The following is a 15,335-nucleotide window of genomic DNA, read 5'->3' on the forward strand; positions in this document are numbered from 1 at the left end:
TAAGTTAATTTAATTTTTTTAAAAAAGGTTTTCATTTAGCTCCTTTATTAAAACTTCCTCTAAGAGCATGTACAGCGCATAACGATCATTGTCGTTAGGTTGTTCCTGAAAAGAGCAATTTAAGTAAGAGAATAGGCAGCCTTTATACTCTGCTAACCAATCAGAATGTGAGTCAGGTAGCTAGCTGTATGTAACATCTAAAATAAATAAATAAATAAATAAATTTTAAAAAAAAATTAATGATAGAAATGCATCATGTCATTATCCCACGCGTCTTGTTGACCTCATGAGAACAAACTATACCCAGCGTTCAATACTATTAAAACAGTTCAATGCATTCTCTGTTCGGAAGAATAATATTCACCGGTGACTGTTGAGCAAGACAAGCCCCTCTGTCCTCCCTCGGGTAAACAGTTACGTACCGGGACCACCAGCGTTACTGTCACAGCCTGGCAGTGTATTGAAAGTCTGCGTGTCTGAGATGAGTTGTTGTTTAACTGTTTACAGTATGACGGAGAGAAGATACTCGTAGTAGGCTCGGTTAACGAAGAAATCAATACATCACACAGCCGAAGGGAAAGGAGTTGCCTTTTGCGATCTGTGTTTTTCTTTTTTCTTTTTCACTTTTAACACGAAAATACACGTTGATTTGAAATTCTTACAGAAAGATACGCATATGGATTTGCTTCGCTTTATTATTTTCGTGACTCAAATCTAAAAACAATTTGCAAAGAAGAGAACAGACGACAGTTTATAATATCTTTCATTACACAAATAGGAAGAATGAATACCAGCGATGCCAAGGAATACCTCACACGAAGAGAGATCCCTCAGCTGTTTGAGGTGAGCTCCATGTACCTGTGCTTTATATATTGAGTCTTTGTGCATGGATTTACTGTATCGTTTAATAGTAATCATTTTCTCTTGCTGAAGCTGGTTTGCACACGTCTAAAATCGGTTAAAGTCCAATCTGAATTCTGAGCCAAATATTGTGGTCTCTGTTAATATCGATTCGAGTTAAGTTTAAGTCCACAGCGACGGCGAGTTACAAATGTGATAGTACATTCTCATTAAAAAACAAACAAACCGCAAGCTGTGATTATTATGAGAGAAGTATAAAAGATGCATTTATGAATTCATAAGACATGTTACGGGAAGAGTGTTAACACAAAGGAAATTAAGGTGATACATCCCAGTTTGTCTGCTTGGTGTCCAAGATTATGCATACAAGTACAATTTATAAATGCCACACTCAGTCAGTATATTCGAATACAATATACGAGACCTAATAAAAGCAATCGTTACGGTAAAGATGTGTAGCTACATAACAGTTGATATTGTAGTAACTCGCCCTACAGCTGATATGGCAATCTAAACAGTAGCCTGTAATTATTCAATATGGGTCATAGCTTTGTATTCATGTACTGGGTGTAGATTGAACATTGCATTCTTATTTAAAAAAAAACCCCCAAAGTAATGATACAATAATTGTAGGAGATGCATATTTTTCACACACAATTTATGATTTAAACTCAATTTGTGTACCCATGAAATCGTTCAGGAATAGGACACATACCTATTTCATAGCAAACACTAAGTAATTATTAGGGCAAGTGTAATTAATTTAGTTATTTAAACCTGGTTCACTGATCTTAATAATTAATATTGAAACACCTCTACACATGAGCCAGTGTTGCTCCTTATTTCCATTTCACAAATAGAGTTCCTAGCTGCTAAGCTCGTTTAAGAGTGTTTTAATTACCGACAGATAGAGGTACTGTAATCTCGGAGTCGAAATGTGTGGTCACTAAAGAGAGCGTTTATTTTCAAGTGTTTAATATACTGCACACAGTAAGTATGTTAAAACGACTGTAAATGTGCCTGTTAGGAAAATCTGATTAAGAAGAAAAGATTACAACTGTAACTGAAAATCGAATTTAATTGATGACTTAACATGCAATTAATGTAAAATGGTAAGAGAAAACGAACACATAGCCACAAATCATAAAATGCACGCTGTTTAGGATGCCTAATTAAAGCACGAAGTGGTCCAACATTTTCCCACATGAGTGCCTGTTTTTTCTATATAACTACTGATGAAAACCTCAAATTCTCACACAGGTTTTCATGCAGGTAGATATATAAAATATATAATTGATAAATCTTGAGGTGTTCTAATACATTTACAGACTACTGTATATTACAAATATATATATATATATATATATATATATATATATATATATATATATATATATATATATATATATATATATATAATTATTTCTGGTTTAATTAATTATCTTTCTGCCAGTTACAAAATGTCCCCGAAGGAAAATTATGTTATTAAGCATTCAAGTGCAAAACCAACACTCTGCGCTGTGTAGAGGAGTCTGCTGCTTTACATTTATAGCTAGGTTATGGCTTTTAATATAGATTATTAACATGTTAATTGAGTTCATCATTATTAAGGAGGCAAGAGATAAAAAAAAGAAGCAAAAACACAAATGGGTGATTTAACTTGACTGTCAATACAAGGTTATACAATGTGTAACTAATCGCTATAATAAGAACATGTATATAATTGCCATCTATCACACTATTAAGCCTTCCACAATTGTGAGTCATTGACGTTAGAAAAGATTTTTTAAAATTTATTTTATTTATTTATTAGCAGACACATTATTTTTACATACAATTACCCATTTATACAGCAGGTTTTTTACTGGAGCAATCTAGGTAAAGTACCTTGCTCAAGGGTACAGCAGCAGTGTCCCCCACCTGGGATTGAACCCACGACTCTCCGGTCAAGAGTCCAGAGCCCTAATCATGTCTCATTAAAATTATATTGGAATCCATTGCCAATTGTTGTTAATAATAATCAGTGATTAATTAAATGTTTTCCAAAATCCAAAATCTAAAGTTTAATCAAATAATGTTGGTGCTGTTGCAGAGCCTGCTGACTGGATTAATGTACTACAGACCCGATGACCCAGTTGACTATATGGAAAGCTGTCTGAAGAAGGTGAGGGACCTCGGAGGAACAGAGAAGGTGAGATGGGACACATTCGTCAGCCAGGAGAAAAAATCATTAGCTCCACTCAATGGAGGACAATCCAGGAGATCTTTCTTCAGAAATGGTAAGGATAACACCGCTCCTTGCTAGATTCAGCATCACGGATATGTGCTGGGATTAAGAGCACCTCTTTACCTCACAAACGACCTGAGAGTACATGAGCTGTGATGTGTCATTGCAGCTGTAGCTTTGGGAAGTAGCCCTTGCACTGTGTCACCATGGCAAGATGCAAACAAACAAGGTTACTCATTATCACTGGGACTTGGTCAATCAATACGCTGTATTCACAATTTAATTTTTTTATGTTTATCAAGGTTATGAAAATCATACACCTAGTGCATATGAGTTTTAATAGTAAAGGATTCTGCCGAGTCAACGCCCCGGTTTGAACGAGTGTTTATATCTTTTTAAATGTAGCAACTTTTATTCTAGCGCTTTTCACCTACATATGTGTTTTTTCATGGTGTGCTTTTGCAGTGCACACTGTAGCTTTAAAGCTTAATGTTTGTTTTGTGAAAATATTTGTATTTCACCAGTCAATAAATATGTTAACTGCACCTCTTGATTCTTTAAACAGTGGTGGTGTTTATATACGCCACAGATCAGTTGAACAGATAAATCTCAACGGTTGCAGAAACATTTGTACTTTATTTGGTTAATTGTGTACCATTATATTAAAACAAAGCTTACAATCACACTTCATAGGGCAGCAGTGTGGAGTAGTGGTTAGGGCTCTGGACTCTTGACCGGAGGGTTGTGGGTTCAATCCCAGATGAGGGACACAAATCATAAAACACTGTACCCTTGAGCAAGGTACTTTACCTAGATTGCTCCAGTAAAAACCCAACTGTATAAATGGGTAATTGTATGTAAAAAATAATGTAATTGTATGTAAAAATAATGTGATATCTTGTAACAATTGTAAGTCGCTCTGGATAAGGGCGTCTGCTAAGAAATAATAAAACAAATCCAGTGGTCTAGATGTTGAGCTTTTTGCATAAATCTAAATTGGTAAATGTCAGTTATATACAGTATCATGATAAACCAGGATTTTCAACTGTTTAACTTAAGCACCGGAAAAATGTTAAACTAATGACTGTCCATACGAGATTCCTAGCTGCCTTAGGTCTGATGGGAAGAGGTATTTTGAATCTTTTATAGAGCCAGGCTGGTGACTATGGGACTAGTGCAATATCAATAATGATTTAGAGTCATGCACCTCATATCTTGCAGAATATGCTGTCTTTATTCTAATGCATGGTTTCCTTCTGACATCGCAGTGTTGCCAGATAGCTCTAATTTTCCTTACCGGAGATATGATCGGTTGCCTCCAATCCATCAGTTCTCTATTGAGAGTGACTCCGACCTGTCTGAGACTGCCGAGCTGATTGAGGAATATGAAGTGTTTGACCCAACGAGACCACGTCCCAAGATAATCCTTGTTATTGGTAAGGGGGGGGGGGGAGGGTATACTGTTTAAAGGACCATAATTACCTTTTTTAATGAGGCTGGTCAATTGTTATCATTCCCCGATTCCCCAGTCTCACTCCAAAGAGGTAACCTAGTTTCATTTATCTAAAAATGTCTCTAGCAGTTCACTGGGTGTGAACTGTTATACAAACCATAGATATTTACTAATGCATTTTCACCAACTTTCTGTAACGTATATAACCCCATGAATCATAGTGAGCAAGGAACCATACTCCTTGCTCTCATTCTAATAGCTTAGTCGAGTCCATCTGATGACCAGTTTTAAAGCCTCTTTCCTCTTCTGTAAATGTATTTTTTGTCTACTGGGACCAAGATGTAGCATCACATCTGTAGATGTCTGGTCATCAAAGCCTATATAGAATAGGGACTGTGCTTTTTAAATCAAGTCAGATTGTTTGTTGACCTATGTTGGACTTTGGCCTGAGCACAGAGATTTATACCCTTGCCCTTATTTGATAGAGCACCATGAGGTATTTACTGACTGCAAAGTAGCACGACTGTGCTTGAATTAATCTACTGGTGCCCTATTTGGAAGCAATGGCAAATGCCAATTTTCAGAGAGGAATAACACTATTCAAAACTTTCCCTTTCTGAAACATAATTGTTTCTTGCTAATTTTGTATCGTTAAAATTGGTTTTATTCCTCTTTAAAAAACAAACAAACTTTGTGATAGCTGTGACATTGCCCCCATTGGGCAAATGTCAACAACATTCACAACTTGAAATACTTCACAGCAGTGTGGCCATCTTCTAATAGGCAAAGGTGTTTGAAGAGCCCTGTAACAGGTATTGATATAAAGCAGAGACACATGGATCATCAATACTAAATATTTAATGAAGCCAACATGTAACATTTCACAGGCATTTCCACTTTAGTGTCAAAGAACTGAAGGCAATCTATTTAGACCCTGTGACCTTCACATGCATGTTATCGATTCCCCGGCCTTTCTGATTGAGGTCTTACAGTTGACGAGGAAATAACAAGGATCAATGCTTTAACCTTTCTGTTTATAAAAATATGTCCTTTAATCTTTGGGTAACATAGCAACACTCTGTTTTATTAACACAACAGGTGGGCCAGGCAGTGGCAAGGGGACCCAGAGCCTAAAGATTGCAGAGCGCTATGGGTTTGAATATATTTCTGTCGGGGAGCTTCTGAGAAACAAGATGATCCACAATGCCACCAGCAACAGGAAATGGAGCTTAATTGCAAAAATAATTACAAACGGAGAATTAGCACCACAGGTATAGAGCATCATTACAGTAACTTAATACTTACTGTAACAGTGTGTGAAAGCACCAGGCAGTCTTATAAAGTGGATTGTTAATGACTAGATTCAATTAATCCTTGCAATAGACTTGATTGGAAAGTAATAATCAATTTGTACAATGGCATCCTTGAGGTCACATCTGTATATAGCTGCTGGACATAATATTTGATTGTTGCATGTTTTATGTTGCCTACTACAGTATGGTTCAATGTACAGGATTCATGGAAGAGGTTAGGTTTGCATCTCTTGGTTATTTAATGGCCTAATCATTTATGTTCCAGATCTGGTGTCAACTATAAATTGTAAGATCAGTCTACAGTGACCATTCAGTCCGTGTGTATACAGTATATGTGTTCTATGTTAAGGGGATAATAACCACAGCTTTATAAAACTCATTTTCAGTTAATAAAACTCAACCTAAACCTTAGATTCACCTTCAGCGTTGCAGATGCAAATTATGTGGGGCTTAAATGGGGTCCTATTAAGCGAATCATGGGTAGTGATTATTTATAAATAATTATGAAATACATTATTTCTCCTAGGAAACAACTATTACAGAGATAAAACAGAAACTGATGCAGATTCCTGATGCCCCCGGGATTATTATTGATGGATTTCCTAGAGATGTTGCCCAAGCACTATCTTTTGAAGACCAGGTAGGGTATTTATTTTCTTCTACAGGTGTGACTTTACTTGGTAAGGATATGAATGACCACAACAGTAATCAAACAGTATAATAGGTTATAATAGGTATGATTTTATAAAACCCTTAGATTGAAAGTTGCATGCCAATTGGCTAATGCAGAGTCACATGACCAAAAATAAAACAGAAATTGACTGACTAAAATAGTGACCTCTGGGGAGCAATAATGCCTACTGTCTCTCCCTTCAACCCAATTTCAAATCACAAAGTCAAAGGTAGAAATGTCTGTGGGTGTAAAAAAAAAAAAACAGCTCATGCTGTGTGCTAAATGACACTCTAAAGCTATTGTCACCGTGTCACCCAGCCTTCAGATTTCATCAACTGCCATGAGTCAGTACTCACTGAATTATGAGCAAACTGCATTTATCTTATTGGCCACTAATTTGGAGTAGGGAACATTGGATCAGCGGGCTGTATAAGGTTATTAAGATGTACCCCTCATTCATGAGGAGAGAGCGGCTTGCTAGTGTAAAACACGAAGCAAACATTGCACAAGTACAGCAACCAATGTCTTAAATTGTCCTTTTGACAGACAAAAAATATATATACTACAATTGCAAAAGTGTTTATTTATTTATTTTTTAAAAAAGAACCATACAGAAATAGACCTCACAAAATGTAATGTACCTGTTTGATGAAAAAATCTTTCTGCAAAAGAAAAGACGCTTGATCCTGCCATGTTCAGATACATCTGCTTTGCAAACTATACTGTATCAGAACAAAATACATTTCACCTTTGGGTTCTTTTTTTCCATTTTTGTTTTTTGCCTGTTCCTACAAAACTGGATATCTATTAATATTGTTCCCCAAGCCTTTATCCCATAGAGAAATCAGGGGATTCATTTAATTGTTGACAGAAGCTGATGCTGCCAACACTAAAAAAATTTTTTTTTAGCTAAGAGCCTGGGTTAGCTATGGCAATAAGATCAGAAAGAAGTGTGAAGCAACCTTGGCACAGAGGACAGGGATTGAAGTAAGTAAGAGCTTGACGGATACATACAGTGCAGTATATAAGATTTGAGAATACCTGGGGGAAATGCAGCATGAATGAATTCATAGCAGCAGCACAGTACTCCCAATCCAAGTGGCCTTGTAAAATACCTACAGTGCCCAGTAATTGTTAACACACAGAACCCTGAAGTATGTTATTTGGGATTCTTATGTTAGGTAGCCCATTTTTATTTAGAAACTGAAGTAATCTTTTCAGATTAAATAAGAAGCAGCAATTTGGGCTTTCCCACACAAGCCTACCTGAACGGAACACATTTTTTTAGGATGAGTGGGTAAAGTGTCCATCCCATTCAGACACCCGTCCAGAATGGATTAGACTAAACCTCATTTTAAATAGGCTTCCAATAGTCACCAAAGCATAGAGAGTTTGGATCCTTACTGCCAACCTTAGCTGGATTTGAAACAATAACAAATAACCAATAACCAGGGAGGTGAATAGCAGGCTTCATATCCCATTTCTCACTGGCATGGCTGGGATCCTTGTCTTAAAGATATAGTAGGCTGCTTTTGAGATTCAGGTGTTGGGTAGCTCCTACTGGAATCCTGCCAGACTGAGGAGTCTTTTTTATTGATGTAAATTAGATTAAGAATGGTTGAGCAGATCAATTAAGCTAATTTTGTGTAGCGCTTAAGTAATCAATTAGATAAGTTAGCATGCCTAAGGGGCTTGGATACTTCAGCTTCCTTTTAGCATAAATTAGGATACTGTTTCCATGACTGAGGTTAAAGCCTAGCTCTTATCCACAGAACATTCATCTGCAGTCTGTCAAAGGCTTCTTTATCTACAAGTCATTGTCCCCAAGGATCTTCCTTCTGCTGACTGATCACACTGTGTTATAAACTGAAACTTCATGATCGTAGTTAGAATAGAAATTGATTTGTTCACCAGTATTCTGTTGCAGGATTTAATAATAACTAAGAACTCCAACGACCCACAGTACACAGTTAGCAATTAAGATCTAGTTATATAGATTTTTATTTTGAAGAATATAAATAGAATAATCACAGACTGAAGCTGTCAAAGTAACCTTCTAGGTTGTATCTTGCTGGTTTTATAATGTGACCTCTTATTACTATAATACAACCGCTGGGAGTCACAGTTAATAGGCTGTGCTGCATGTGTTCCACCTTATAGTGAGGATCCAAGTGCAAAGGAATTATGGGGAAAATGGAATCCATAGCTATACCACGTCAGGATCAGAGGCATTTTAACAAGGGATATTTATAGTTTAAAAAAATAGATGTGTTTGAACTCATTCCTCTGATGTACGATTAATCACACCTTGATTATTGGAATTGTGGATTGTATTTAGATATTTATAGGTCCACCTCCTCTCCACAAACACACCCTTCACCCTCACCCCCAGGCATAAGAATTAGAGCTCCATCCTTTTTAATTGATTGATATGGTGTTTCTTCTCAGAGATTATTATTATTTATTTCTAGCAGACACCCTTATCCAGGACGACTTACAGTTGTTACAAAGTATCACATTACAAAGTATCACAATACAAAACAGATAAGAGCAGTTATAAAATACAATAAAAATCAGTAATACTTAAAAATATTTGGTTATAAGAGTAAATTCCATAAAGAGCAAGTAGTAAGCACAGTAAATGGATGAGAACGATTTCAAGTACAAAAAAACAAAACGTGAATCAAGTACAAGATACAAAAAATACAATTATGACTGAGGGCAGTAGTAGAATACAGGAAAGAGATGTCCTAGACAGTTAGGGTTTCCTAGTTCATAGTCAATCGATAATGGATGTACAGCTTGAATGAGTGGAGTTAGCCCCTTTTGTTTGTTTTAGAGGCATCAAAACCCCATGGCTTTTGTAATGATTGGCTGGAAAGTACAGTGGGCTTATGCTGTGGTTTGTTGTACTAGGAAAATCCATTGAGATCGAAGATCCTTTACAATGGGGACTTGGGAAGACAACAGACACATGCATGCACATCAGTTTCATATCATCAAATCCACAACGAAAACCTTCACAACATCATTTTGCATATTTGGCTCAATAGTACATTTGGTGACAATACATTTCCTCGCTCTTTCTACAGTGCATGTTGTAAACGTTTGCCAGCCTAGAATGTACTTGTTATTATCACAAACAAGCATCAACCCTCATTTTAAATGTATGCAAAAGTCAGAGCTGGATTTAAACAAATTAACACTGGGCTGCCTACACCTGTAGCTTTGAAATCTAATATAAATACACTGTCAGGTTTCCTACAAAGAGCAGAAACACAAGCTTGCCATTTACCTATTGACTTTTTATCAGGTGATCAGATGAGCATTTTGCATAATGTTTGAAATGAAAGTGGGAATTATTGTACCTTTGTATAATTAACAGCCAATAACTAACAGATGGTGATGTATGCTTTTTGATAAGATTAAAATGTTAAATATATATCCAATGAAAATAGAATTCCCCTGAATTTGACATACCGTCCCAATGATTACATTTCCAATATGATGCCACTTTCCAAAACAATATACAAAACAAACAGCAACTCTGAGAAAGATTATGTTGGTAGATACAGAAAAGAATGCAGCAACTGTGAGATGCTGCACTATATTCATAAAGCATTAGCGTGCCAGGGCCTCAGAGCAGGGTAGTTCTATGCATCTATCGGCATGTAATATTTATAATGAACACAGTCATCGATGTTTAAACTACAGTATATAGTTTGAAAAATGACTTCAGCTTCAGCTTTTTCCATAATGCATATGATAAATTGTTCCAGATAACCTTACAGCAGTTTAAATATTCTGTCAAGACTGATTTATCTGATACATTCACTGTGGAAAATGTAACATAGAAGCATGTGAATTAATAGCACTACAGAATATGCAATATACTAAGGATCTGGATTGATGCAGTGGATTTACATATTCATTGTAATTAATCTAGTACAGCTGAAGGGAGCAAGATAGCTTTTGTATGTTTGTATTTACTGTCACAATGCATCATTTGTATTTTTCAGCTTGGCGGCGGTGTGTAGTGACACAGCAGTAAGACCTCATATTATTCTCAGGGGAATATTGCAGCCTGCAGCTACATTTTCTTCATAGTAAAACATAAACATTTAAATACATGTCTGGGGCCTGTATATAAATATACATTTAGTATCATCTTGTGTTCTTTAGCGCTGTAGGGTCGGTTATATGATACGATAGTTTATTTCTATCTTGGCTTATTTACAGGATAAAGTTCACTGTAAATGTAGCGCTCATTTCCAGAAGGTCCATGTCAGCAGGAGCAGGAACCCATTCTTAGTAAATATGATAGAAACATACAGTATGACCAGTGCCTGTGAGTTTATTTTATTTAAAACCTTTTTTCCACATTGTTGTCTGTAAATGAATGTAATAGGATGGTTCATTTTTCAAACAAGTCTTATAAATCACATTACCCACAGTCAAATAAATATTATTTAGGTCCAATAAATTAATTTGTGGAAGTGGGGTATCTTGTCCTTGCATGCAACAATGGTTTTGCAATGGGAATCCATTAGTAATGTACAGTAGTTTAAGAGAAGGCACTGTGTAATACCCCTTGCCTATCTTGACCTGTTCTATTCTGACTTCCCCAAAACCACTTTAATTTGTGATACTGTACTGTATCAAAGAGGTGGGGGTGTATTTTAGGTGGCCAGTTAGAAGGCCCCTATATCTTGGTCCATTGGCAGGATAAGCCCATGCCTGTCTGATGAAAGCCCATCTCGCTAACCCGTTCCCACAGATCTGCACCCCGGACCTGGTGGTGTTCCTGGCCTGCGTCAATAACCGTCTGAAGGAGCGACTGGAGAGGAGGGCGGAGCAGCAGGGGAGGCCTGATGACAACCCCAAAGCCACTGAACGCCGCCTGGCCAACTTCAAGCAGAACACCATCCCTCTGGTGAAGTACTTCCAGGAAAAGGGCCTGATTGTCACGGTAAGCCTTCCTGTCTGCTGGTGCCAGGCGACGAGCAGTAACAATGACATTCCATTACCGAGACTCATTCCATTATTATACTAATGCACTAAATCTCTGTAGTAAAGTGGCTCTTCATATTACATCACCTGATCCACATTCTATTAGTATAAAAGTCTAATTTTGTCTAGTCTAGTGGAATGTATAATCGGCAGTCCACTTATATTCTTAAAATCGAAAGTGTTACAAAGCGTTCTGTTCTTCTAGGAGCTGGCAGCATTGGAATTGACAGCAGCTCCCGCCAGTCCAAAGGACAAATACAAAGGCCAAAACATTCTAATCAATTGCACTAGCTAACAAAATCAATTGACTCTCATAAAAGTTGTAGCTTAGTTGCTTCTATTTTTATATGTAAGCTGGGTGTCTGAAGTGGTTCAGTTTCTTTTGACATTAACACAGAAGGCATTCCAAGTTCCAGTTCCAAGGAAAACACAATTGATTAGTGCCACAGAGAATGAATCATCATCATGGTGTGTAGAAGTCTATGTAGAAGTATTTTAAACATACAGTAGAAGACTATAAAGTTCCAAACACAGAAGATTTCTCATCCAAACGATTGTCACATTTTCTTTAGAAAGTTTCTATTTAGTAACTTGGGTGCTGGAAGTTTAGTTCTAAAACTGTAAAACTGTATAGTGAGAGAGTACTTTTAGAAGTAATTGTGTGTAGGTATGCCTATTGAATTAATTAATTAATTCAAATTAATTCATTTGGCAGGGTTGTTGTATCATAGTGCAGTTTTGGTAATTCTGGTAATTGTTTCACTTTAAATCTTAAGAACAACAAACCTCTATTTGTGGAACCTCCATGTAACTTAAGTAAAGGGGTACTTAACTATCCACAGGGTATAACCTGTGCCATGATCCCACAATAATCAAATCGAACCAGAGGATTCTGCATTCCGTATGACTTCTCTCTCTGTTGTATTGATATTCACGTTCTTGACCTGTGTCCAGCAAATATATCAATGACAAGTGAAGTGAAACAATGTTTATTGATGCAAAGCTTTAGACAATTTTTGGTATGCTGGTATTCTGTGCAGGAGGCACAATCATAATTATAATAAGTCAATCTGAGGGTATAATCGGGATGGTATTATAAAAACAGTGTAAAGCAGCTGGATGAACTCTAAACCAGGCAGTAATATCCCTTATTAAATGTCTTCATCCATCTGTAACCCCTGTTTATCACAATATTGTAAGAAGTATTTCACAACTATGTTTGGTCTATTCTGTAAGCCAGTTAGAATTGCTTAAACAACTAAGATACTTATTGCTTTAAAAGCCCAATTACTGCCAAATGGAATAAGTAATCCAGGGGTATTGTATCACAAGAGAGAATTGAAAGGGTGGGTGGGGGTATGGAGGCCAATGCAGTTAAGTGCAGTTAAGATGCCATCAGACTCAATGGCATTTTTTGTCAATAAAATATATTCAGTTAATACGGCACTTGATTCATGAATGCAGTTGTTAACCAGCACTGTCTTAGTGAATAGGTGAATAGATTTTGTGAGCATGCCCCTGTCAAAAGAACAATGGCAATCTGAAGTGACGGATGTGTCTCGTTCCCTATTCTTTAGAACTGAACAGTTGTCATCTGCTCTTAAAGCTGTCTGTCCCCATCAGTGTCATTTAGCCCCAGTGGATGTTGTCCATCACATGCGAATGTCCCGGCAGTTTTCTATTGTTTAACAGCCATTCAGAACAGAAACACAGAAATGTCTGGTCGCATTACTCATATAATTAAATACATAATGTAAAAAGAGGATTAAAGACGTCATATTATATTATTATATTATACACATCTTTCCTCCCCAACTGACAACCACTAATTGCAGCTGATTTTGGCACTTTAACCCATAGTGATGTGAAAAAAGAAAAGAAACACAGATGGCTGTGAAGCTGTGAAACCAGTTAGGCAAAATGAATAGCAAGGATATTCTGTTGCCAGACCTATGTATTGCCTTGCTAACAGTACATATATATGAATGTATATGAATGATCATACATACACACACATATATATGTACAGTAGTGTGCACATAGTATTTGTACAATTCCATATACAGTAGTTATTATTCTTGCAATGACAAGTCAGTTTTGAAAAGATTGAATAAACCATTTGAATTTGAGTTTGATGATGATGAGTTATCAAGTTACAATACAGTGCTGTATCAGTTTTTAATCAGTTAGCAACGATCTGTGCTAAAAAGGTGTTCTTGTTCCTATAGGCGGAATATGAGAAAATTCAATTTCACCACAAGGGTGTTCCCTAAGCCGACGTGTTCTCTTAGGAGGTGTTCCTATATGAGGAGACTACTGGGGGGAGCGTGATCGAGTCGTGGCCCCAGTGTGCTTGGGAACCTTGTCCAATCGTGTTGTGTTTGTGCCTCGTTCGATTTGTGAGGTCCAATAACATGTCTTGTTATGTCTACATTGTATGTCTGGTTATGTCTAAGTGTTCCATGTTTTCCCAGGGTTTTTGGGTATAAAGGGGCAGCATGCTGCTGTGGGTTGTGTTGTGGTGTGCTGACCTTGCTGAATAAAGGCCGCTGTCTGGCGAATGTGATCTTGCCGCGGTTGTCTGGTTCCTTATTTTCAATTAATGTTACAATATATATATTCTGGCCTGTGATTGGTTAAAACCTCATCATAGGAGCAAAAATAGATTGAACTATTGCCCTAACATCCTTACACCACCGGGCAATAGTCGCCATCTGTCATGTGATTGGTTCACATCACTGTCAGTCCCACCCCTTTTCAAAGGAACGCCGTTCATCTTCACTCCTCACAACAAGAAAAAATGGCGAAATGTGAAAAAACTGCTCAATAGCGATTCTGTGACTTAACAGAAAATGAATTACAAAACATGAAAAGGTGCTCCAAACACTGAAATGGTGATTAAAACGTCACGGTCACTGTTTTCTGACTTTCTGAAATTCAAACAAATTCAACTCAATGAAAACAAATATGACGGGTGGGGTATAAACTGGATTATGCAGCAGTCAGCAAAACAGACGGAAATGAAGAAAAACTTTGCTAACTATGCAGTATGAACTTCAAAAACATTTTCTGTTATTTATTTCTGTTATTTATTTATTTACTTATGTTGTATCAGCTCACTCAAGCGTGTCATGGTCAAGGATGAATGATCGAGTTATTAAAAAGAAAGCAAAAACATTTTGTTAATGTCCATCATTTATATACCTTTTTTTTTTAAAATAAATGTGTAATAAAAGTTTCTTTTCATGCTCTGTATATATAAGGTAACGAAAAAAAATGAATGTCAACATACTGATGCTAGAAACAGTGCTGACTGAGTCATCCCAGGCATTTCAGGCATCTCAGCAGCAAGCATATAGGCCACATGGGAGTTCATTTCAGTAAATGTGCTTTCAGTCACCTTCAGTCCTATAGAATAATTTACAATTACTACATATGTGGGTTCCTATACAAGCCATAAGGAGATTGAAAGCCCCAGGAGATCTGCAGGTTGTGGCGAGATGAGGTTGATCACAAACCCCTTCTCAGCCTAAAGTGGTTGTTCTCAGTAGGGGATCTTCAACAGCGCTCTGTTTCAGAGAGGACTCTAAACCAAATTAATGGCAAATAAGGATGGAAACTGGAGTATCACAGCGAGAGCACAGTTCACAGCACTGGTGCAGCATCGCTCCTCTCTCATTATCAAGAAGGACTTTCTTGGTAAAATTAAGATTGTTCAAGTTGTTTTGATTTTTTAAATTAATTATTATTTTTTTTTTACACTTTATTTCTTAAGAGAGAAAGAAAATCGAGGGCATC

At 36.9% G+C, this 15,335-nt stretch overlaps 1 protein-coding gene across 1 annotated transcript in view; it reads left to right on the forward strand.

Moving 5' to 3' along the window:
* The first annotated feature begins 346 nt into the window (after positions 1-346).
* Positions 347-15,335, forward strand: part of LOC117416627 (adenylate kinase isoenzyme 5-like) — a 38,297-nt gene continuing 23,308 nt past the window's right edge. The window contains exons 1-6 of the mRNA XM_034027893.3: positions 347-843; positions 2,954-3,140; positions 4,357-4,524; positions 5,640-5,812; positions 6,381-6,494; positions 11,305-11,496. Coding sequence (XP_033883784.2) covers positions 784-843; positions 2,954-3,140; positions 4,357-4,524; positions 5,640-5,812; positions 6,381-6,494; positions 11,305-11,496 — 894 coding nt within the window. The 5' untranslated portion in view covers positions 347-783. The remainder of the gene's footprint in view (positions 844-2,953; positions 3,141-4,356; positions 4,525-5,639; positions 5,813-6,380; positions 6,495-11,304; positions 11,497-15,335) is intronic.

Source organism: Acipenser ruthenus, chromosome 12 (assembly GCF_902713425.1).
Source record: "Acipenser ruthenus chromosome 12, fAciRut3.2 maternal haplotype, whole genome shotgun sequence".
Taxonomy (NCBI): Eukaryota; Metazoa; Chordata; class Actinopteri; order Acipenseriformes; family Acipenseridae; genus Acipenser; species Acipenser ruthenus.